The following is a 26482-nucleotide window of genomic DNA, read 5'->3' as shown; positions in this document are numbered from 1 at the left end:
CGGCAATAAAAATGCCTGAGAAAATGTTGAAAAATTTGTTTTTTATTTCCTACTTTGAGAATAATTGAATTTGAGAGGTATAGTAGCAGCATTATTCACTTGATTGAGTCGAATAAAACCGAATTGTTAAAGTGCGCTATTTTCGAATTAGTTTCTACGATCGAGAGCCATCATTCTGCGCCATTAACTCGAAATTCAATTGTATACCTTTAACCTTGGCTTCAAGGCAATATTGCAAGCATGTAGGAGTCATTGCGAGGTTTAATGAAGGAAAAAAATTGCAAGCACGCGTTAATTGAAGAGCACACGAGCGAGCGAGTAAAATTGTTTTCCTCTTTTGTTAGTAATAAAGTTTCTTATTTTTATCAACTATTATATCAAGGAGAATCGGCAAAGTCATACTCGAAGCGCCGGGATAATTCGTAGAGAAAAGAAATACATCGTTGTAATTGGATTAATTGCAGCGTTCGGTGCACCTGTCGATCGCGATCGGATCGGATAAATCCGTCGTAGAAATTAAAAATAAGGAAGCAGAGGAAAAGAAAAGTGAAAGCGAAATGAGAAAAGCGTTTGTTTAAACCACTGAGATTTGGAGAGAAAAAATCAAAACCCGTCGAGCTTATATAATAAGCGTATTGGGGGCACAGCTATTATATCGAGAGAATCGTCGTATTCAAAATCGAATGACTCGTCGTAATAATCGAGATTTTCCAAGTTTAGGTGAATAAAGGCCATTTAATGGTCGATGATTTAATAATAGATTATAATAGTCGCGGGCGCTGCAGAGGATGACCAGTGATTTCGTAAGCGCTGGATTTGGTTATCGAGGAAAGTGCCGAATAAAAGGCCGAGAATAATCGTTGGTGCGTCAGTTGGTGCGGGTAAGCGCCGTCACTGGGGAATTGCCTCGTGGCCGCAGTGGACACACAAATAGTGCAGCCGAGGAATCGGCGTCACGAGTAGTACACGGCTATACACACGCGCTAGAGTCAGCAGTCGGGGAGGGGTGCCGTATTCACGTAGCGGCGCAGACGTCAGCCTCGCCAAGGCCTCGGGATTGGTCGCGGCCCGAGCATGGCGCTCCCGTAGCAGCGACTGGCTGCCTCGTCGCTCGGGCCAATTTTGCCGCGATGGAGGGGACGAGTGTCGCGGGCCGAGGGCCGGCCGACTCGCAGTCTCGTATGTACATACGTAGCATAGCGCGCCACAGAGTCTCGTGGAGTCGACTCGCGCGAATCTCGAAGGGCGACACTTGTCACGGCTGCGCTTCAGTAGTTTGCCTCGTGCCACCCCGAAGAGACGTCCTTCTCTCGTGCTCTCTCTCTCTCTCTCTCTCTCCGCTCGACTTTTTCGTTACGATATTGTAATAAATTCGCTTCTGCTTGTGAGTAATGATCGTTAAGGGGGTTCGTGCAGTTGGACGATTTCATCAGCAGGGACTTATTTCCAGTGCGTTCACCTAGACCTAGTATTAGGAAGGAGTATAAAGTTTTTTGTTGTTGTTGCTACTTGACATTTTCTTGTGGCCAAGTGTGATTGACAATTGACAATTGCATCGACATGGCGCAGACCTTCAATCAGAAGAGGAACGTTTACAGCATCGATCAAATACTCGGACACGCCAAAAGCGACGGTAAGTACTTTATTTCTTTCCATCTCTCTCCCGCAAAGAATATCCTTCCAAGCCGAGTAAGAAATCCGCGTGTACCTCTCGATTCACCGGGAGGAGGCTACGTTGCTTTCGAAATCGACGATCGGCCTTGGCGACGACGTCCGCGAAGATCGAGTGGAAAAATCGTTAAGCGCAGCGCACGTGTAATCATCGTAATAAAAATGCAATAGGCGAAATAAAATTGCCCCCAGCGCGATGTGTCGAGGGCTCGCGAATTAAATCGCGAGTCGGTAGAATCGCGTGTCATTGAGCGATCGTTAGGACTATACACAGCTATATAAAAAGCACGAGCGAGCCTAATCACCTCTCCGGTGGGGCTAACCCTCTTTTTCATGGCAAATATAATATATAGTTTACGTGCATGTACGTATACGTATGTCTGTGCTGTGCGCGAGCTGCAATCACTCGTCGCAGGAAAAACGACAAAGAAGTGTGAGCAATGTAACTCGTCGTGGCTGATCGATACTAGACGCCTGTCAGGCCTGCTGCTACCGACTGCCATCGCGAGCTGTGTTTGTGTGCTGGTCTGCGTCGAAAGTTCAATTGCTCGATATCCACCTGCTCGCGAGCCTATATTGGCCAAACTTTTGCATTTCTTGCCGCGCACACAAAATAATGTATTCTTTTATCGACTATCGATTGGAGCGTTTGCGCGATTCGAGTGTTCGGCAAGGGGCACGACGATCGCTCGACATTCCGAGCGATTATAACCGTACCTGGATTTTCGATCTCAAATTTCATATTAATTTTTACGATTCTCAATTTTTATAAAAAAAAATGTATCGTCTGCTCATGTATTCCGGGACGAAATAGGTCGCTTTTAATAAGGCGCGCGCGCGCGCAACCAATAAAATACGCACCATAATGAATTATTAAAATAACTAGTTTTCACGATGGTGAAAAAGAGAATTTTGATCGACACTTTACGTCAATTTGAATAATCGATAAAATGGATCTTCTTTATTTGGCGATCCAGCCGTAAGTCGTAATATTTTTTTCTTTTGATTTAAGAAACTGCTCAATTAATACGTACCCTAATCCGATGAAAGTGGCGATGAAAATAAGCAGCAAGCCACAGCTCGTTAGAATTAATTAACGCGTTGCTTTACGATATATCCATTAAAAAAATTTTTTTCTTCTCAAAAGCCTCATCGAATCACGAATTAGGATATCGCGTATAAAAAAGCCCGTGCCGCACATATAATTCAACGCGCAAAAGAAACGACGGCATAATAAAAAATAAGAGAGTAGCAGCGAGAGCTCGAGTAATTTCAATTAGATAATTAATCAGCTGCGAGTAGTTTCGTCGAGGCTTTCGTCGCGTTACACGCACAGGCTTTAATTTGCCAATTGAAGTGAGCAGTACAGTAGGTATACACGTTTGATGAGCAAATTTAAAGGATTTATTATTGCGAATGGGAGCTGCGAGTCTCGTCGGCCAAAGGATTAAGAAACGCGAAGGATATATATTCGGGTGCACGCGTGTAGGTAGCAGCGTAGTATGGTAATAAGCTTGGTTAGCTACAGCAGCGCACATAATATATATAATGAATTGGAGCAATCGCGTTTGCTGCAGCTAGTGCCTAATAGTCAACGATGATAATCCTCGTCGCAAAGGAAGTAAAAAAGGGGGTCGCAAATGGATGAAAGCTCTGTACGTGTAACGTGCATATGTATAAAGCGCGCCGAGTGCATGCCACACTCGGTTGCGTGCACACGAGCTCGGCGAAATCAGCGAGTATAACAGAGCTCGAGTTGAATTGCGAGCATGTGTGTGTATGTGTGCGTGTGAATCGGTAGCGTTGGCGCACGCGTCTCTCTCTCTCTCTCTCTCTCTCTCTCTGCTCGACTGTATACCTACCAAAGCGGACCTCCAACAGGTGTAAAGAGCCCCGAGTAGCGCGTCGAGTGCATGTGGCCTGCAGTACAAACTCAACTACTACTGCTACATACGTCGGTGCTGCCAGCTCGCGTAATATGCTCGATCCTATTTCATTGCCATTAAAAGAGTGCAAGTTCACCTTCACCAAATATACCAATGAAAAAGATCGAACGAGATCGACTTTTCTGCAACGATATCTCGACCAATTCTCGAGTAAACTGCATTTTTAATTATCGATACGTGCAGGTCCCCCCCTTTGTTCAGGAGCGTTCGAGCAGGCACTCGAAGCGGCAGCGACCCAAGTACTACAAACTACCACTCGACTTTTCAATGCCAGACACATTTTATTAGTTCGGCTACATAACACGCGTATACGCCATTGTAGCCATTGCATCTCGAGTCGACTCGTACTCTGCACATCTGCGACGCTTGCGCTAATCGAATGGAAAAGGCCCTGTAGCATGCGGTATTTACCACTTTTCTCGATTCCAATCTAGCCCGTTTCTGCACGCGTCCGTCCATCCGTCCGAGCATTGTATACAAAGTACCTAATGCACTGCGATCGATTGAGGCTCTCAACCTTCACTTCGAGATCGGCCCCGTGAGCGACCCCCTCCCCAAAGACTCTATGCCGACTTTTTTTCCTCGCCTTATCTCGACTCGTCTTTACTTGGCCGAAAATCATACGTGCAGAGCTGCACAGGTGCAGTCCATCGTGCATATGCATCGGCTTATTTTTTGACGCCTTTTCGCGTGCACTTTTTGTTGCCGATGACATTTATTTTGCCCGCCTCTTCGAGCCCTCGATTACGAGCTCGTTTAGCCGATGCTAGTCCGAGCTTTTTTCCAACCCGTTAACTGCGTTAAAAGTCCATTTTAATAACGCCGAGAATAATTTAAATATCGCTCGCGCGACTCAAATAAGCGTCAAATTTAATTAACGTCGCTCTTTTAATTTCCATTCGTAAGTATTCGGAGTAAACTGGGCGCAGCTAAGAGCGCGTCGGGACGATCCGATCGAGTAAAAGAAATAATTAACAAAATTCCTTGACCATCTCGAACTAATATCGTTTTGATTTTATGTTAAAAAATCAAAGTACTAGTTGAAGAAATCGGATGTCGAAATTGCGCGTGCACGTGCTGCAAAATGGATAACGCGAGAGTAGATTCGTTTCTGCTGGCGCATCGATTTTCAAACGCGACGTTGAGAATTGTCTTTTTTTTTCATAGCGCTGCGAAATCTCTTGTCCTTTGACGGCTACGTACGCGGCAGGCACTGCACATCCTACGTGATCGCACTCGACGCTCACCCAAGTGCTTGGAGGAGTTGAGGGGGAAGGGGTGGGGGATGCGTACAGATATAAAGCAAGTGGGGGGATGCTATAAATATATGGTAGAAATCGCAACGATGAAATTAAGCGCGCAAATGTGTACCTTTGAAAGTTTTAAGCGGATTTGTTAGCATGTGCCTGGCTAGGTACTGCTCTACGTGTATGCTGCGCGTATTATATACCAATCATGCGGAAGGCAATTAGCAAAAAGTCTATATAACTTATAAAGCCGTACACAAGTACCACACGCACACACACACACACACACACACACACACACACACACACACACACACACGTCGACGAACAAAAGCTCGAATATTACATGTCCATATGCAGCGGATCGCGTATCAACGTAGCAAAGAGTATCGAGCCTTACAAAAATAACATCAAATGCAATTATTATTCGAATATTTGCGCAAAATTTTAATGCTCTTCAAGTATAATATGAAACGATTAATCGCTTATATACGCTCGCTTCCTTTCGAATTCTTCAAAGTAATGCAATGTGCCAAGCGAATTCACCTCTTTCACTGACAGAGTAGCAGAGAGGAAGATTCGTCATCTATGCTCGGAATATCAAGTCGGAATCATAACCGCGTCATTTTTTGTTGACATTATTATTTGATATTTTTCGTACATCTATAGAAAATCATAGACGAAACATGATAAATTCCGTGCTCTAAAGTTGCAGATCGATATTTGAAAAAGCTTGACCATAGTGACAAAACTAAAAATAAAATTTATTAATTTTCGATCAAAAATAAGGTTCGTCTTGAAAAAAAAAATTGATCTCGCTTCGAGCACGAGGATCGACAAAGTGAATTATGCAACTGTTTCGGTGCTCGCGAACTCGTACTCGAGAGATCAGTACATAAACATTAAATAATACGAGAGATGTAAAAATGAATGGTGTATAACGGCAGTGTAATTATAACGCACTCGAATCTTCAAAAGATATAACGTTTTTGAAATTCGACAAAAAGTCCGAGTCGGGAGTAAATTAAAATATTTGTATAAAACGAAAATATCGAGCGGACTATCGAGTCCAAGTGCATGGAAAATAATATTCTCTATCGGTCGGTGGCAGTTTACGTATACTACGAGCGAGACGTATAGAGCATAGGTAAAATGTAAAATCGCCCAAAAGAATATAATAAAAATATAAGCGGCGAGGGAAAATGCAGCAGCTGCAGCGGTCCCCGTGTATCCATATATTGGAAAGTGCATAAACGCTGCTGCATAGAGATACTGCTGCACACACCGACACACACGAGGACAGGCACGTACGCGCCCGTTTAATCGCCAATCGGGGATGCAGCCGCGCACAGAGCGAGAAAAAAAGCTCTCTCGTGTTGGGCGAGACTCTAGCCGAGGCTTAAAAATTGGCAAATCCGTCGATCAGACATCATCGAGCGCAGAGAGAGAGATTCCAGTGAGAGGCCGGTGCAGAGCTTTAAAAAACATATTCGCGAAATTCGATAGGTGCACGCAGCTACATTCGACGGTTAGCGTATACTATAAATTCGCTGCATAGTGCGATCCCAACAAAACTCGACGTTTCCACCAGTTTTTTATTTGTTATTATTATATTTGTTATCGACGGCGGCGTTGAGCTTTTTTCGGTAGCAGCAACTGCGATGTAATAATAAAGCTCTTTGGCTTGTTTTTTTGTTTTCCGTGTCGCAGTGCTGAATCACAACGTGGGAGTGGCGGACGGCGGCAACCTAGACTCGAGCGAGCACCTGGAGGGCGAGCTGGCGGCCGGCGACAGTTCCCTCTACGGCGCCGGCGACATCGACATCGAGTCGGATCGGCCGCGCAAGGTGCGCCGCTCCAGGACGACCTTCACGACCTACCAGCTGCACCAGCTCGAGCGTGCCTTCGAAAAGACCCAGTACCCGGACGTGTTCACGAGGGAGGAGCTGGCCATGAGGTTGGATCTGTCGGAAGCTCGAGTCCAAGTGAGTATAGCCAAGAGATTATCGAGGCAGCCTTTTTTCTCCTTGCATATCCTGCGCACTTCATTTCGCCCTTCGTCGACTTTATTATAATACGTGCAAGTATATAGCGGAGTCCTTGATGATAACTCGAGTCGTTGATGTCTTTAGCTTCTCTCGCAATTTCTCTCGCTTTTTCTCCTTGGCTCTCGAGCTAAAAAGCTTAACGCGCTCAGCCACTACAGCCTCTCCCGCAGCGACGTCTTTTCCTCCTCGTCCCGCCACTTGACTAATTACGTTCCTATTGTCGAGTTATCCGCCCCACCTTTTCTCAGTCGTCGTCGCCCACACGGCTCGTATTATAATTTTCTCTACTTTATTATATATAATAAAATGCGCAGCATGTACACATGCACAGGATTAATCGCAGCGAGTTAGCCCTAAGTCAAACACTCCGTTATTATCGCGGAAAAACTGAGTTAGAAATTACCTGAGTATACATGTAGCCGTTTATATTTTAATCTCCCTCTCCCTGCCCCTCGCTCTCCTTCTAGCACGCCACTTGAGAAGGAGGCTCAATTATATAACAAAAAAATGAGCGAAAAAAACAAAAGCGCTTACCTACTACTATACGATGAAGCATGGAAAATTAAGTTTGCGAGAGCTGCGAGTAATCGGCCCACTTGCCATTGTCTTGTTCATTTTTCTCATTAATAACTGCTTGCTCTGCAGCGGCTCCCAGGCGCCTTGTAATTCCAGCCTTATATACTTCCCGATCATATCTAAAAAGATAAATAAAAAGAAAGGGTTTCTGCGATTGATTTTATAAACGATGTTTCGGGATTTATAAACGATGCCATTCGTAATTCCGTTAATTGAAGCGAGTAAAAAGGGTTCACAGAAAAGCGCAGAATGAAATTTCGCTCGTTTTTTGCACGTATTCACGGCGATGCGTCGCCGGCAGGCAGTCAGTCATTCAGCCGGGGAAAAAAATCAGCTGCAGCTGGTTCGCGCAATTAAAGCCTGTTTTACCGTAATTTTTAGCGACTCTCTGTATAGGATTCAGCAATTATATGGGCATAATAACGCGTCGCGAGTACGCAGACAGGCGGACGCGTATACATAGTACTGCAGAGGGCAAACGTCGCGCGCTTTTACGGTAATCTTTACGTATTACCGTTAAAAATATTCCAAAACAAATAATACACGAAAAAAAGTGCAGCACGAGTTTCTCGCTTCATGATATTTGTGAAAATGAAATTCTCTCTCGTCGTCGTCGTCATCGTCGTCCGTGTCGTTGGCTGCTGCGCCGAGGGCGGCACACGATGTTGTTTGCAATTTAATCCCTTGATTCGTCGTCGTTACTGGCTAGGCCGGCCGCCATTATACAAATAAACTTTGGCGCTTGGAAATATATGCAAGCCCCGGAGCAGCCGAGATTTTTTGCTGCGCCTCGCGAACACGTATGTACGCTGCATTAATAGCGCGAGAAATAAAAACAAAATATCACCTTTTTTTTTTGTAAACTGCGCGAGTTTGGCATTAACATTGCAGTAAATTCGGCTGAGTGACTCTGATGCGAAAAAGCTCGAGCGCTCGATAATGACGACGACGACCGTAACTCACTTAATAGTTGAAAAGTTTAATGACGCACAAATTTTACTTTCACCGCATAGCAAAACATAGACGTAATAGATTGATAAACTGGCTTAATAAGTATGCGTCCTAGTGAAAATAAACTACTCAATTAGATTCGTAACTTTCAAGTTGGATAATTGGGAAGTATAAATAATGGTAGATTCAGCGAGTTGGAGCTTGGAGAAAAGATCAGCTGTGCAACTTCGACTAATTCGTCGCAATTTAAACGAACGAAAGAATGAGTGATTCAGCCGGGATCAGTTGGCAATTTGGCGGGTGAATCAGGCAAGATCGAAGAATGAGTTATCGCTGCTCGCGGATACAGAGCACAGAGTAGAGTACAACAGCAGCGAGAGGTGGAAAAAGTTTAGCATACAAGTGTAGGTCGGATAGCAGTGCTATATTACGTGAAAGCAGATACGCGCATACGTGTGTGTGTGCAGGGATGGGACGAATAAGGGAGCAGTGAAAGGCAAAAGAGAGCGAGAGATATATAGGTAGACGGCGTCGATTGGCGTCCATTGTGGCTGACAATGCCACGGCAATTGGCCAAAGCGTAGCGCAGAGCAGGGACAAAACCGCTAAACGCTCCGTACGGCCAGTGCTGCTGCCACTTTATTTCAATCTAGCAAATCCCCAGGTTCGAATTGCTAGCTACATTTTTCGACAGTACCAGTCGTTTTGCCCATCATACGTATAATACAATCGTCGAGTGTCGAAATGGACGGCTTCCCGTTGCAAAGCATTGGGCTACTTGCACATATCTGGAACTCGAATTCATATATATATATATATATAGCTAATGGTCACGGTACGCAGAGTCAAAAAGCTTCTGCGCCAGTGAGCTAGTCCATCGATATAGTAAGAGTCACTTTTTCATTGGCAGCTCTTTGTTCGCCGCCTATCTAGATTTTAACTTTTAAACAGTTATGTATACAAGGCAGTTCGCGTCTAAATTTGGGCAGGCAGCTATACGATAGCGTGCCGAAGCCAATTTGCTAAATTGACCTAGTGGTGAGCCACTGATCGAAGTATGTACTTGTGCATTACGTATAACGATCGAATAAACGAGTCTAGTCAATTTTATAATCATTCGTGTAAACGTGATTCGTGCTAAAGAACACGATCGATATGCCCTAATCCTGTGAATTTCCTAGTACAAGAGCAGTGGACAAAAATTCGCACGAATACAGGGGACGGACTAGGCGACGCACAGTTTGACGTCGACATTTGCGACGATCGAGTTACTTGCGGGGCAAGTTTAGTCGGCCGCCGCCTCTATTAATCGGGCGTGAAATCGATCGACACCGCCACGTATCGCAGCCGTGTACTTACTTATACGTTACGCGATCGGAGCATTAGAGACGTAGTTTGTATGCTTACAGGTATTAAGCTGCATAAAGAGAGAGACGGGGGTTGCGGGGCCAAGGGCTCCCAGGTATTATGCTTCGATAAGCATAGTATCTTTTAATTGCCACGAGTAAACATAACGTACGCGATTGCGCTATCATAATAGACGGATTACGATTGCTCGGGCGCAAAATTTCCCAGCGAATAATGTGTACTACAATTTTTTGTTGCTGTCGTTGCGTTTGGGAGCGCATCCCGGACAAGTTGATTAAGCCACTTTTGGTGCTCACCAGTTGAGAAAACTAATACTTGTAAGCCAGCATGGGGTTTATTTGCTATGCCACACTAAAATGCACTTGGGAGCTGCCACGCGCACCTAAACAAAATACCAAATATTATTAAACTTTTGCAAATTGTACAAGTATCGAGTAGTCGAGTTTGTAGTAGGCAAAAAGGTGCTCGATCGTGAGGCGACGGAGAAATTTCTGATCGAAATTCTCTAATAATAAATCCGCTCGAGATTGCGTCGGTATATAGAACGAGTCCAAGTCAGTGTACAGGCCTCGACAAAGAAACACTCGAACTCGAACGTATTCAGCTGACTCGAGTGAAACTATCAACGGTCTCGGGACAATGAGCTTGTACTATATGAGGGAGCGTATGTATAACGCGGCTTGGAAATCGAGCGCACACACGTACACCCACATTTACTACGTTACTACTATGCTCCCTCTTGCACACCCCGGAAATCAGGATAATTGTTAACAATTAGCTTAATCAGACACGAGAGAGGGGGTGAGTACATGTGGTACAAGTGTAGCCAACAGCTGTGTGTATGCGAGTTGGAAGGCCTTTGTTAATACGCGCTACGCGTCTAGCTCCGGCAGTGCTCAAATCGTCCGGTCGTTCGTCGGAGGATACTGCACGTACGCGGCCCAGGAATATGAAGAGCATCCGTAGCCTCGAGAATTAAACGTACGCTCGGAGCTCCGCAGCGAGAGCACGTATAATTGTCTCTGTTACGTCATACACGAACCGACACGAGCGAAAGCATTTAAATCTTGTCAATTTTACTCTTTTTTTTTTGTTGGTCGTCGTTGAGGGAAAAGTCGAAATGTGAAATCAGAGCTCGAGGCAACTGATGTGCCAATTTTTTCATACAGGATACCTGTAAATTATGATCAAAGGCTCGACTTGTTTTCATCCAATCGATTCGCGTTTTATGATAAATAAAATTCAGCTGCTAGTCAGAGCTCGTGTGAGCAAGCCCATGCCTGTGTGTTCCGAATAATAGGTACACATATACGCGGGTTGCATTCGCTGCGAGGGGGACACGAGCCGCGTGACGACTTAATCGGCCTGTGCGCCGGGCTCCTCTCGCCCGTCGCTTCTATTATAATGCCGAGCTGAGCCGAGCTCGAGCGAGCAATAGAATAGCATTGCTTGAGACAATTAGCAGCAATTAAGCAATTGAATCAGCTTCTGCTGCCGAGCGCAGCATAATCGACTCTCCCTTTTCTTATGTGTATTACGCACACACACACACACGTACCTACATAGGATTCATACCCACTCCGCAGCACTATAATATATATTGCGCGCAATTTTCCCTTTTCACCATCGTTTATACTCAACGATATTCCTTGTGCTCTTCCTGCCATTCAGTCATTTCGAGTTGCCAACAACCCTTCGTCCTGTCCAATCGATATACGAAGCTGCATATCGTTAATATCTCATTGAAATCATTGTAAACAACGAGTTGTAACACCACTGTAATGCTTTACGCTTGATTTTTCGATTGTTTTCTAGGTGTGGTTTCAAAATCGACGAGCCAAGTGGCGCAAGCGAGAAAAAGCTCTGGGCAGAGACACGACTTTCATGCACGTTGATCAGAATGGTGAGCTATAATTTTCAATTCGACTTTAATGCCTTTTTACTCGAGCCCTTGAAGGAGAAAAAAATCTCAAACAATGACTTTAAATTTGCTAATTAACTGGATTAATTACACAGCTCTACAAAAAAAAAAAAATTTTCAAATCCACCGACCGGACCTAGTGGACTTTATGTTTTTGGGGTCGCTGAATCCGAATCCGGGGTCGGTTTTTCAAGGTTGGCTCATTTTAGAGGTCATTTGAAGGTCAAATAATTGGAAAAGGGTAAAAAATCTGAAAAAATTCATACATGGGTTTTTGAGGATGCCGAATCCAAATCCGAGGTCGGATGACCTTTAGGAGGTCAATTTCAAGGTCATTTGAAGGTCAAACTACAAGAATTCAATGAAAATATCCGAAAAAATCACCCTTTTGTTTTGAGGGTCGCTCATTCTAAATCAGAGGTCATTTTGACTGAATCCGGCCTTGTAAAGGTCATTTGAAGGTTATTTTAGGGTCAGATCACGAAAAAAGCTTTAAAAAATCTGAAAATACTCATTCTCAGGTTTTTAAGGATGCTGAACTCAAATCTGAAGTCAGATGACCTCTATGAAGTCACCTTCAAGGTCATTTCAATGTTAAATTTATTTAATGCGATAAAATATTGGAAGAAGTTTGTGCTTAGTTTTTTAAAACTGAATTAATTTTTTAGTCTGAGACATTTAGCGAGCTCACATTCTGGGATAGAGCTGCTTTTTTCCCTACTCAATAAATATAATACATTTTTTCTAAGCTATTTCCCCGCAGTAAAGCAACCAAAAAAATCTCTTTATTTTTTAACAATCAATTTTTACTTCCGTTATTATAAAATTTACCTTAATTTTGTTGACATAGCTTCAGGTAAATTTTTTATAGGACTTCTTTATATGTGAATATAATATAGGCTATTTTATTTTTTACTATAGAATTGGGTCACAAAATTTGAAAAATTCTTCATCAATGGATTTTTCTTCGATTAAAACGAATGCATTTTAAAATTTTGTGAAACAATGTCTGAGAGTGTAAAAATAAATTCACTATAAGTATATCCTTATGACAAAGTAGAGATGAGCCAGGTGGATCGGCATGGGGAGTGAATTGACAAATCGGCATATTTTTTCATATTAATGCACCGTTTTCGTTCGTGATATTGATATGGAGAAATATGCGGTTCTGTTAACTTACTCTCATTCTGACACACTTTTTTCTCTTCTAGTCTTTACCTGCTACCTCGATAAGTTTGAAGTCGGGGAAATGAAATGTAATATGTCTTATAAACTGCATTTCTTACATAACCATTCAGATGAGTTTCCGGATAACTGTGGTGATTTTAGTGACGAGCATGGAAAACGATTCTATCAAGACATGAAAAGTATGGAGCAGTGGTATCAATTAGGTAGATAGGATGTTTTGATGATGGCTGATTACTGCTCAAAATGAGAAAGGCAAAAAACGCAAACGAAAACCATTACGCCGTTCGTTTGAAGAAAAAAAGATGCATTGCGAAAAAAAGTAAAAACGCATGCAAAATTAAAAATATTTTCTTAATTTTTTACTTCCTTGTATTAATTTAAAGTTTAAATGACCTTGAAGGTGACTTCATAGAGGTCATCTGACTTCAGATTTGAGTTCAGCATCCTTAAAAACCTCTGAATGAGTATTTTCAGATTTTTTAAAGCTTTTTTCGTGATCTGACCCTAAAATGACCTTCAAATGACCTTTACAAGGCCGGATACAGTCAAAATGACCTCTGATTTAGAATGAGCGACCCTCAAAACATAAGGGTGATTTTTTCGGATATTTTCATTGAATTCTTGTAGTTTGACCTTCAAATGACCTTGAAATTGACCTCCTGAAGGTCATCCGACCTCGGATTTGGATTCGGCATCCTCAAAAACCCATGTATGAATTTTTTCAGATTTTTTACCCTTTTCCTATTATTTGACCTTCAAATGACCTCTAAAATGAGCCAACCTTGAAAAACCGACCCCAGATTCGGATTCAGCGACCCCAAAAACATAAAGTCCACTAGGTCCGGTCGGTGGATTTGAAAATTTTTTTTTTTTTGTAGAGCTGTGTTATTTGCATTTCTCACCAAGCACACGCGCCTACGAGTTAATTCCAACAATAATCCGAATCATTGTTCCACCTCGTTCTCGTAATTCGGCTGATCTCATTACAATGAGCGATTTGCTCGTTGCTCGCGTTGCACTTCAAGCTCCTCCTCCACAAATTCATCAAGGTATATAAATTGAAAAATGCATCGCACGCAATATCAGCTTGCCAGAGCCTAATATCGCCCGCATTCGCAGAGGCGCAAATACACGAGCCAGACAATCGAATATATACGACAATTGCTGGAAGATGAAAGAGGCCGATAACGAGCGCACGCACTTGTCTCTATATTATGCGCGCTTGTTTCGTTTTTTTTTTCATGCACGCCGGGAATTAGTGCGCGGCGATAAGATCGAAAATGTATATATGCATCACGAGGCAATTACGCGACTAATTTCGCGACTGCACACGCGTCCACTGTGCAGTGCAGTTTTTGTTGTATACCAGTTCATCGCGCATAGGCTTACTTTTGTTTTATTTCGCTGAATTTCATATCGCAGCCATTTGCCGTGGTCGAGCCGCGCGCCGAGTAACTTATTTTATTGCCACAATTAGTATATTGTGTACTTTATGTCTCGTTTTTATTGCGCGCCACATTAATCATTGGACACTGGCCATGCGACGTATGATATTATACATTACGCTGTGCTAGAGGCCGCCGGCCAAACTAAATGAATAATTGAATTTGCACGAGACGACGAGGCGCATGTGTATATAGTCGTATAGTGTAGCCGCGCGCGTCATGATTTTGCGCATTAACGTCGAGCTGCCGCCGCGTAACTACCTTCGCACGCAGACCAGCAGCTCCCGAAGCTGTACTATATAGCTGTAGCGAGTCGGAGCTCGGATAATTGTAAAGAAAATCGAAAATGATTATTAGTTTGTCACGCAGAGCAGCCGCGCAATTGCCGGCCTATCTTCCCATGTCATCGGATTATTACGTGCCGAGGGGGCGACCTGTGCCCATACCTTTGCCAATGAATGTCGCGTAATTAGCCCAAGGAAAACATATGGACTCGTGTGCACTTACAGCGCGTTATATTCCGCTATACACAAGCACCTTTGATATACTAAGCAGCTTTACCTGAAAAAGTCGCCGCGTTCGACGATTTTAATTTTTTCACCCCTTTTAATCTCGCCATTAATATCGCTACATTATATCGCAATTAATCAAACAAATTCCCTTATCTTATCGAGCAACCTATTGATTTTGACCACCCTTGACCAATAATGAAATTATAACAACGTTATCGTACTCGTGTAAATTATCGGATCTCTATTCACGGCAAACATTGTCCAATCTGTCACACTCGCACACCCTTATACGCGATAAAAAAAAAACAGAACAAACCGATAAATTTTTTTTGTTTTTCCATCATCTGTTGCAGCTGTGAACGATCTGACGCTACAGGCGCACTTGCTGCAGACGAGCGCCGGCCACGAGGCAGCCGGACCCGGAGGGCCTCACTTACCCTGGCTCATGCCGCCGATGTTCCCTCCGCATTGGGGCCCCGCCACGACTCCGAAGCTGCCACCGCTGCACGCCCTACTCTCCCAGTACATGAGTCTGCCGCTGAGTTTTCCCTGCACGGCGCTCGGCCCGCTCAATCACGCCGCCGCGGTCAACGCCTTGGGTCTCGGGATGACACAGATCTCGCCCCAGAATTTGACCAGCAGAAAGCGCGAGAGGGAGGAAGACTCCAATTCGGACGAGGAGCAACAGCAGCCGCAACAGCGGGAACCGACGCCCAAGAGAAGTAACACTGGCTCCGACGTGCTGAGGATCAAAAACGACGAAAACAGTCATTGAGCAGGTTGAATTGCGATCGACTGCTCGGGTATCTAAGCTGGACAATAACTCAAACTCGTTGGACAAATCCTCACCCGTCGATGGTTTCTCCTCGTCGCTGTACATAATATGTCATTGATGTGTCGTTTATTCGCTTATTCGTTGCGAGCTCGAAAGCTGCGAAAACTGTGATTTTATTATTAACGCCTAGATACCTTAATTGTAATTTTTTTTATTTTTAATTACGTTTTCTTAACTGACAATAATAAAACGTAGCTAGATTCTCTAGACCAAGTATACCGATTTAACCAAATAATCTCATTTATCTATTTATTTTTACAATGAATGATGATTTTATAAGAGAGTAAACGAATTTATACAAATGTAAACCTAAGGAAATAAGACATTTTCCCCACGAAATATAGCACACATGCATAAACCAATCATCAAAGTATTATAATGATGGTTTTACAAATTACTTAACTATGACAATGAATAGTTTTCAATATAACAGGTGTTTACTTGAGTTTCGAATATAATTCGCGATACGAGTCGACAGTTGTTTCTTCGAGTCATTAAGATTAAACCTTCTTTTAATCATGCAAAATTCAATATACCTTTATCGCTATTTCGAAAAAATCGTTCCAACATCTGGATAATTTTTCGTGTCTAAAAATTATCTGCTACCTTAAAATCTTTTAAGTATTCATACGGTGTCACTCGTTTAATCAATCATTTTTATAGCATAGAAAGTAAGAGTAATTATAAGTTTTTTGTTAATTTTGTTGTTGTTTGTTTTGAAGAACGATATCGTAATAGAGTATGATAATTTTATGCTTTTTCGAGAGCAGCGTATGCAAATGAGGTAATTTTAAATGATTATACGATAAATGTATTCATAAACTTGTATAAAGCATCATTAAGAGTAAGTAGAGAAAAACTAATTGGTAAAATTTGAGTCGTAAAATTGTGTACGTTTGATGTATCGATTTGAGTTTGTAAAAATTTTAATAATAAATAAGTGGCTGTACTATAACTAGAATAAAAATCTATCATCAGATGTATGAGTGTAAATATGTAGCAAAATTCTTCCGATAAAGACTTGAAAAGTATTAAAAAAAAAAAAAAAATACTAGTTGAATTTCATTTTCCTCATTCCAAAGCAAATTCCTCTTTTACATTCGCGTATTATAGACGTTAAATAATATTTTTCTACGATACTAAAAACTTTGAAATACTGTTTTATTCAGTTTTTATTTGAAAAATCAAAAAAAGGACGCAATAGTTGCAATTTTTAACCTTGACTTCGCTTACAGAAGGCGAACTCGTACAATTTTTAATTTTAAAGTTTGCCCTACAAAAAGTTATTTCAATTTGTTATTTATTTAACGATACTTTTATTTAAATTCTCTCTACATTATGTGTTTGCAATGCATCAACAATTAGAGTTAAAAATCGCTTTAAACCGCTTTTACAATTTTAATTAGCGCAATGATTATTTCATAAATAGAGTTAATTATTCTATATGTAAAAGAAAAACTTTGAATTCGATTCAATAGCTCGTGGCATTCAAGTCTGTATCGATGAAATCACGCTGGATAGAAAAAAAGATGAATCGAAGCGGGGGATTATTTAATTGAGCAGAAATTGTATATGAAAAGCATCGGTGAAGGTTTTTCTACTGTTCTTGTTTGTTCGCCCATCATCGGATAATAATAATGACTTTGGGAATTGCGCATCAAACGATCATATATAGAGAAGAAAAGAGCATATTATATTGGGGCAGAGTGAAAAATGGAGCGTTTCTGCCTATTGTCGAATAACAGCCTTTATTGACTTTCATGATTTTCAATTGTCACATAAGCTCGGGCTCGCAATTGCTGGTATATAGCCTCCCCCTCGTATTTGGCGGCCACTCGACGCGATGTCGGCCAGGATCACCCCACCGACTCTTCTGCAACTCGAAATGACTTGGGAAATTTTGGACAGTTCGAGTGGCTGCTGCACTATTCGCAGTTTCGACGACGAGTGCAGTCGGACGAGTATAGGAAAAAGTCATTTTGGACGGATTAAGCGGCTGATTGCATTATTATCGATATCATAAGAGACTTTCAATACGGTATATAAAATTGTCACGTACAGAGAAGATACAGCGAATGATTCACAGCAGCGGCAGTGGCAGTGGCAGCGGCGGTGGGGTGGCAGAAGCAGCAGCAGCAGCAGCAACGGAAAGACGAGCAGAAGTGCAAAACGAGCTGCGCCGAGAGGTAGGGGGGCTTGTGCAAGTGGCGAGTTCCGGAAGGAAGGCTGAGTGAGAGGGAGCGAGAGAGAGAGAATATAGAAGCTGTATATAGCAGCCGAGAAGGACTATTAGATTAAAAGCAGCGCCTCCCACGACTGCTTGAGATCCATTAGTGCCCATTGTGACGGGCCATTTGCGCCCGCCAGTCAGCCAACCACGAGCTGATCTCGATTTGCAGCGGAGCAACCGCAGCGGCAGCCGCATATATATGCCGTTTTATTATATTCGCGCATATTCTCGAGCGATACGGCCCTGTGGATAAGCAGACGATCTATTTTTTACTGGTTTCTTTGCTACTCGATGCCGACCGGTCAACGTTCAGAAAGTTCGGCTCGCGGAAGCTCGCAAGAGGAAAATCGCGTCTTGGCCAAATTTACGTCTTTCTCAGATTTCACACTCGATGGCTTTATTCGAGGTTTTTGTCAAGGGTCTTTACATATCTTCGACCGTCGCTCGAATCACAGGATAGTCTGTAAAATATTTCCTCCTCCTCTCCTGCCGTATAAAGACGCACCTATAATGTACACAGTGAGTCGCTGCAGACGCGCGTAATTTTGCGCGTAAAGCGCGTGAATGCCACCAATTAGCATGTGCGCAGTAGTATAGTAATAGTGACTCGAGTCTCTCGACGACGCGTATAAGTAACACTAGGCACATCGCATGCCCTCCCCCTCATATACCATATACCGCAGCCATGCTAATTATCGTTTTTTTTTTGTCACGCGCATGCGACTATTAGTATCGCGAGTCGCGCGGCTCGAATAAGTAGTGGCCTCCCTTCCCCCTTCGACTCGTGTATAATCGCAGCAATCATCGTCGTGCAGATGATGACAGTGACAATTTGGGGGCGACTCTACTTATATTTTCTTGGAGCGTCTCTGTCAGCTCTCGTTGCGACTGAAACGTCTCCTGCTACACTGCGCACGTATGCGACTTACTTACTTGCGGCTTAATGCGGCTTTTTAGCAGCCCCACTCGACGCCGCGGTATACGACAAATTTATACGTTTCACAATGCACTTTTTAGTTCTTTTTCTTCTTGGCAGCAGCTCGTACGAATATACAAACTTGCTTGCATTCAAATGAATCTCGTGTACTTTTTTTTGCTCATACCATTTCTTTTTTCTTGATATACACATAAAGAGGTTGGAAATTGCTCGAAATCGAATCCAAGTCGAATTCGGGCGCAATTAGCCGGTGAAACTTATTGGTGTGTAGCAATGTTCCGTTGTCGCTCGATCCTCCCAAGACCTCTCATCAATCGAAGCGAGAGTAATGCTGCAATTCCGCTTATCAAAAATTGATTATTTCTCAGGCTCTCCATTGCTCGGCCTGCTGACGAACAACAATGTCCGATCCCGTAATGTTTATCGCTAATACGCATAGCGGCGGACAAAGGCGGACAAAGGCATACGTATGTTTACTGATTACTCGCGGTCTTTGGGGGCAGGCATAGTTTTTAATATGAAGAAACGAAACATTCCCATGCACACGAATACTTATGGTCGTCGCGCAAGGTGTAGCCTCAAGTAAGATTCACACGTTGTTAATCCTACTGTACTCTTACGAACGTCGAGCAAAAATTAGCGATATTAGCTCGAAAAGCCTAAGTGTACGTGTATGTGCACTCGTACATTCGTATTATATGCTGCTACACTTGATTAAGGCCATTAGGAAGCAAGTTCCGAATCAAATCGCAGCATCAAAGCGGCGCACTCGGCCGTGACGATATAGGCGCGCAGCAGCACACACACACACACACACACACACACACACATACACACGTATAGCAGAGTAACAAGTAACAACCCCCTGTATCCTCGGCTTTTCTCTCGCTCGTCGTCGTCGACGTCGATGGAGCGTGGGGCACAATAGATTCGACGCGCGAACCGATATACCCCCACCCATGAGCTCCTCGAGCAATTGCTACCTACATGCTATATTATACCTGTACGCACATAATAGCCACCGTTGCACTTCTCTCGCAATTTATCGAGCGAGAAAATTTCTTCTCGCTTTTCGGATTTCAGCGACTTTGGGATTCGGGGCCTCGTGTAATTCCGCGATTGTCGCTACGCAGTCGAGCTTTTTATTTTATACGTATACATTTCACAGTTGCAAGAGCTAGACTTTTTGAGCCTGCTACAACGTAATACGTAGGATGGGAATCGACGAGCTATTACTGCCACATCATTGCGACGCTATTCAATTGCCAGACTTTAATTCGTAGGCGCACTTTTTCGGACACTTTTATACCAAAATATTATTCTTCCGATCCTTTGTTCAAGCTACAAATGTTTCTTTCATCGCAAAACATGCACCCAATAGACTTGACGACTCGAGCCCACAACAACAGCAACAACGAACTTTTTTAACTCACCGATTTCGAGGCAGCACTAATAAACGGGTGAACTGATTTCAAGTCGTTATACTATTATGAGCAGTCTTGGGGTCAATTTGAGGTTATCACAAGTCTCAACTCCTTCAACTAATACATTACACACATAAACACCCACACTCAAGTACGCGCGCGAGCAGACTGCATGCGATGAGCAGTTTTATCCTTGAAGGTACACCAATACTTACGTTTTAGGTTCGTGAGAAATTACTGCAGATATATCATTTTCAACCAATACGCGACAGAATCGTTGTTTGGGTTCGCGTGCAGCCGAATAGTCAATGAGTAAGCAGACATCGAATCTCTCAACACGTAACGTCTTTCGCGTAGCGTCTTTCGCATAACGTCTTCCGAACCTACAAAGTTTCTGTTCAAATGCGAGTGCGTTTGTGCATTAGTATATATCTAAAAAAGCATAGTTTATTTTATAGTTGCTCGTTTAATGCAGCTCGCGCACGTTTATGTATATAAGTATCAATAATGTGTTCGTCTACACACAACTGGACTTGTTTTATGCAGCTTGAGTGTGTTTATGTGAGTGACAACAGCCACAGCTTTCTCGCTCGCTTATCTGTGTGCGTGTGTGTGTTTTTATGTGTTTAGTGTTACAGTTTACTTGTAAGAAGTTTAAATTGTTCCCGAGACTGTTCCTGGAGCCAACCCGTTCTTGGCAACGGAATGGTATTTTTATCAGTGAGTAGTACCAAGTCAAAAACTGCATTTAGCCTCTATTCTTTCTTCTTTGATTGATCAATTATTCAACCGATAACTCGATGAAATTCGCTCGTCGCTACGCGTATGATTTCTGTGGCGGCGAGAGGCGATAAGCGACAAATGGGCTTTCGTTGCACATTTATCGACACAATTATAATCGATCGAAAGAGATGAATATGAAGCGGAGGCGGCGGAGCACAAAGTTTTATATACGTCGCGCGCGCGCGCAGATAACGGCCATAATAAACGGGCGGTGGCAGTGCAAAAAAAAGAACGAAATAAAAAGCGTATACGGAACGGTATAACTGCGCGAGCAATTACGCCCGTCAAAAGTGAAACAAAATCAAGCTTCCGGTTTCGTGCAAAAAAAAAAGAAAAAAGAAAAAACATGCATCGCAGGGCTCCGGGTAAATGGGTGCCGCACGCAGACAGCTCGCATAAGTTTCGCTAAAAACTACGACGCTATTTCCGAGCCTCTCTAATAATCCACTCGATCAAGGCGATAGGTCGTATTATTATAATAAATACTGCACGTCGAAGAAAGGTGTAAGGGCTCGCGCGCCGCCGAGTTTGCCTCGATGCTGTTATATAGCTGCGCTGCACGGCTCGCAGAGCACCGTGGGAGTCCGCCAGCAAGCAGCATATAGCCACGCGGCCCTATATATGCTACACATGGACTAATGCACACGCTCGACTGCATGTGCAGAATGTTTGTTCGGCTGTAGTTTGCGCCATATAAGACATTAGGTCTATTTATGAGCAAAACAAACTCTCGACCGAATAACACATTTGAGGAATTTTCTTGCGTCGTCGGGGCGTCAACACAATAATAGCTCGAAAGTATATTTCTCAAATCAATCAATTTCGATTATTTTGCAATTATAATTGCTGTTACGTTCTAATATAATTTCCGGGCATCACACCATTTTTATTACACATTGTTTCGAGCTGGCCTACGTGACAATTTAATAAAATGATGAACCAATGATCAAGGATTAAAAATTATTTTCATCAAAGCAATTATGCCTGAGTAATGGACAACGAAACTCGCAGAGGATTAGCTCGCAAAGCCTCTTAAAGCGACTCTCTTCTCTCTCTATAGTCCGTTGCTCGCCAAGCCATGTCTCTCATTACACAAATCCTTCTCTCTCGCAGGATCTACCTATACTTTTTAACGTAAGACCTGTATACAAACCCGGAGAGAGCTTATCGCTACGGAAGAAAAAATCGAGCGAAGCGGCTACTTGCGATCGCGTCCGCAATTACGAGATATAATAAATATCCGTTGGACAGGAAGCAGCTTGTCGATATCATGTGCCCATATCTCTCTGAATTGCCGAGGCGACGCGTGTCCGATTGATTCCCCTTTTCTTCCACCCACGCGTCACATATAATAATACATAGACACGAGTTGCGTATTTCAATTTTTGATGATTAAGAAATTTACTCGACGCATTATACTTTGGAGAGCAGCTAATCTGCTCGACATAATGCGAACACTCATTGGAAAATGTAATAAAAATTTCATTACAATAGCTTGCTGAGCATCCTCCTCTCCTCATTTTCTACTGTCAATATTTGATTTATTGATATTGTGCCTTAGATAAGTAGGTTTTATCATTATATCGGTCATGTGCTGCGTTCCGTACACGTATACAGCCAAAGTATTGATCGCCGCAGATAACTACATCTAATCGAAACGGTCCTTTTGGCATGATGCGATATTTTTTAACAAATATAATGTACAACGCTGCATAATTGAAAGGATTTTTGGGTAGTCTCAAGTTAGCAGCATCGAATGTCAAAGCCCTTTACATGTACTTACTGCTGATGGTGGTGGCAGTGGACGGAGCCTGAAGAAAGCCCTCGACCATTTGTTTCGAGGTGCGATGCATTTGTTGCGAGCGAGAATCGAAATCTGGTTTGCAACCGAGAACGAGTATAAGTGCGAAACAAAGACTCGGGCGTCTATATACAATGAGCGTCTATACTTCCTCGAGGACTTGAAAGAGCCAAAAGAACTCGACGCGAGCCAAAACTTACTGCGCTCTCGTTCCTCGATGCAAAACGACCTGCCTTGTAATAGAAATGCGCCCGACTCAAAAATGCCGACACAATGCAATTTCTCATAAATTACTTACTGCAATATTACATATAATAAGAGCAACTCATAATAATCTGCAGTCGTTTTTACCATCGTGTCGATCTCTTGATCAAATAATCAGACTACGCCATGACTAATAATAAGAGGTATATTCGAGATTTGATTATGAGCCGGAACAAAATCGATCGATACTCTTGGGGTACATTATCATTGGTTATTAAAGCGATCAGCCACGACGGTCTTATCTCGTGTTGACATACATGACGCGAGTTTTCCGCATCGATTCTGCGGGCCTGCGCTCGAGATTGCTTACGATGCCGATTTTTTATTGCAAGCATCGTATGTACAGGCCTCTTCATAATAGCATAGCTTATGTACCGAGACGCAGGCCGGATCATATTGCTTTTTTTACCTCCTCGCGTACATCGTAGTACATAATGTCATATTCCTTCGTTTCCATTTCCTGTATGAATGACTTTTCAGCTTACATTTTCCAGCCCCGAGTCCGTTTACAAACGTCGACTTGAAAAAAAAAGTTTCATTATGTAACGGCGACATTCAACGAGCTTCGATCGTAGAGTTTATATACACAACTCTATTACGAAATTTCTTACGTCAATTGATAATTACAAATATTTTGTTTCATGCAACATATTCGGCTATTCTATAGTTGGCAAGCTACAGCGGTGTACGTGACGATTGTACTCAACATCTGTCAGAAATAAATCATCTTTCGTCTATGACAATGATTTAACTTTCTCTAATGTATAAGCATAAGCAATTAAAGAAAACAAGTTGTAACTTACCACCAATAACATAGATTGGCCCAGTGAAAAGTAACCTTTCGCACTCAATTCTATCTTGTTATGCTCCAGATAGTATGAAAATTTGTTTAACTAAAAATGATAACAATGCTTCGAGATTATTTATCATAATTTTGATAAGATATTTACCTGTTTCCAAATGATTTGCTCCCTGTCACCAAGCTCGTTTAATAATTTGATAACGATTCGTTTCGTTTTGACGTTCTAAAATTTCAAAAATTCACATAAATACCTGAGATAGGACAATAGAATAGCGTCGGTACCTCTTGCGTGATCTTACTCGCGCAACTACTCAGGGCCAAAATTGTAAAAAGCTCCCACATGAAGATACAGCAAATAAAAGTTATGTTTAAGGTATCTCCTCTGTCTCGGTATTTAACAAGATCTCTCACAAGAAGGGAAGAATTGAGTGTGGTCCAAATGAAAATATTCATGTACAACAGAAGCAACATGGGAGCGAAATAATCGACGGCTTCTCGCGAGCATCGAATTATCGTGCAGTAAATGTTTAGCAAGTGGTGTAATGCATAAATTTTGATGTTGGCTTCGCATGATTTGCCGTATTTTTGATACTTGTTTATACTTTTCAGATTTAACAACGACAGTTCGTTATTTATTATCTGAATGGAATTATTTATGATGTGTAAAAATATGCTAAATTGAAGCAAAGTAAAATTGTTTATCCCATTGCTGCCGAACAAAGTAACGATATTAACAAAATTGCTGAATGGATTTGGGAAATGAAAAATTATTAGTCCGCAGAGTATGATAATTAATAAATATACGAAAAAACTCGTCACAATCAACTTGGACATGGATGAGTTATTATTTACACTTGAAGACAGATTTTTCGAGCTCGTATCTATCACGATCGTTTGATTGAGCACCTTGACAAACTTTTCTTGTCTGAACGAATGCATGATTACAACCGAGGACGCCGTTAAAACTGCAAATGATATGTATAAGTAAATCAGAAAAAATTCAGATTTACGCCTCGCTAATCTATCCGTAGGACTGAAGCTTATAACAATGAACGACGCTAATATAAACGACAAAGGAAATAAATTGAAATAAATTCCTACTTGCGAAGAAGTAAACTTTTGCCGACTAATGCTTCCATCCGATTGTATGCTAAAAACATACTTTATTGGTAATATTGCGAAAGACTTGAAAAAGTAATAGATAATTATTTCTGCCAAAGCTTTACAATTGGGGATGCCATTAAACATTTTATACAATTCAAATTTCAAACAGAAAAGAATCGAGACTGCCTTGAAATGTGGATTTCACTTTCACTAGCAACAATTCCAATGCGTCGTTGGTCGAGAGATTTAAAATGCAATTCATTGCAGTGGTAAAATCGATGGGTAATTGAACTAAGGACATAATTTAGTTGTCGTTGAAAATAAATATTTGAACAAGAGCTTGCGAGTAAACAAGCACGGTCGAAGTTCGTAGTTACGCATTGATTGAATCGTCGAGGAAAAATATGACTTGTTCAGAACTAAGTGTAAATAGAGAATATAGCAGGTATAGAAGTGTAAAACTCATTTACAGGATTAGGAAGCGGCTTTCTATTAGATTTGCATTGTAAAGATGGAAAGTTTCGTTAGCAATAATGGCTCGTTGTAAAAGACGCGTACGTATTTCCTCGAAGATGTGCGGAAATCTCGTATTACAGTAGCTGCATGGTCTTGTTAGCGAGGTTCAGCTCAGTAGACGGAACAATGAGTAGCCGCGTTGGCATAGATTCATTGTATAAAACGCTTAAAAGCCATATTTCGCGGTACAAGAGAGGCGTTGGGCAGCCGAGTAAAAAGGCGAAACGAGTAGTAGTAGTAGCAGCAAAAACCCTTTTAAACTGCCTATATTATAATCGTATGGCGCTCTCTAAGCCCCCCGCGTGTGCTCGTGTTTCCAGAGAGAGAGAGAGAACGCGTACGTACACATATAGGTAGGCGTCCACTCGAAAAATCTAATATCGCGGCTCGCAGAAGAGGCTTTCTCAGCATGACACTCTAAATATTATAACGAGTTGACAAAAATGGCCGGAGCTCCCGCGCACCGCATTAGCAGCAGCAGCAGCAGCAGCATATATAAACCTACTGTATAAAGCTTGGGCAAACATTAATAAACTCGTATCTCGCTTGGCTATGTAGCATATACACGAGTCGGCCGAATGAATAATTCGTGAAAGGAAACGTATACTCGGCGCGAGTAGGCGAGAGGGAGAATGGAAACGACTCGACGAATTCATCTTCGCGCTTGGTCTCGCCCTTAAGTAGCCGCAAAATCATCGTTACTAATAGCCACACCTCGACTATATATACTACCGATCTCATCGAACGCGAGAATCGCTCTCTTTTATATTCGAGCAACATTTCGGTAGCTGCTTGCTCTACCATTGAGCAAGGATTCCTACTCGAGTACTCGAGCCTTCGAGTAGTCCTTGACAATGATTTTTCCGGGCCAAGACGCCCGGCCATTTCTATCGGTCAACGCGCTATGAATGAG

General features: G+C 42.4%; 1 protein-coding gene across 1 annotated transcript; it reads left to right on the top strand.

Moving 5' to 3' along the window:
- Positions 1-1243: 1243 nt before the first annotated feature.
- LOC106648558 (retinal homeobox protein Rx-like) lies at positions 1244-16647 on the top strand. The gene is made up of 4 exons (XM_014365514.2): positions 1244-1633; positions 6575-6849; positions 11623-11710; positions 15227-16647. Exons 1-4 carry the CDS (start codon positions 1561-1563, stop codon positions 15646-15648), a joined length of 858 nt encoding a protein of 285 aa, XP_014221000.1. The 5' UTR covers positions 1244-1560; the 3' UTR covers positions 15649-16647.
- Positions 16648-26482: the final 9835 nt, after the last annotated feature.

This window comes from Trichogramma pretiosum, unplaced genomic scaffold, assembly GCF_000599845.2.
Source record: "Trichogramma pretiosum strain Unisexual culture from Peru unplaced genomic scaffold, Tpre_2.0 scaffold69, whole genome shotgun sequence".
Taxonomy (NCBI): domain Eukaryota; kingdom Metazoa; phylum Arthropoda; class Insecta; order Hymenoptera; family Trichogrammatidae; genus Trichogramma; species Trichogramma pretiosum.
This window is presented reverse-complemented; position numbering and strand designations above follow the sequence as displayed.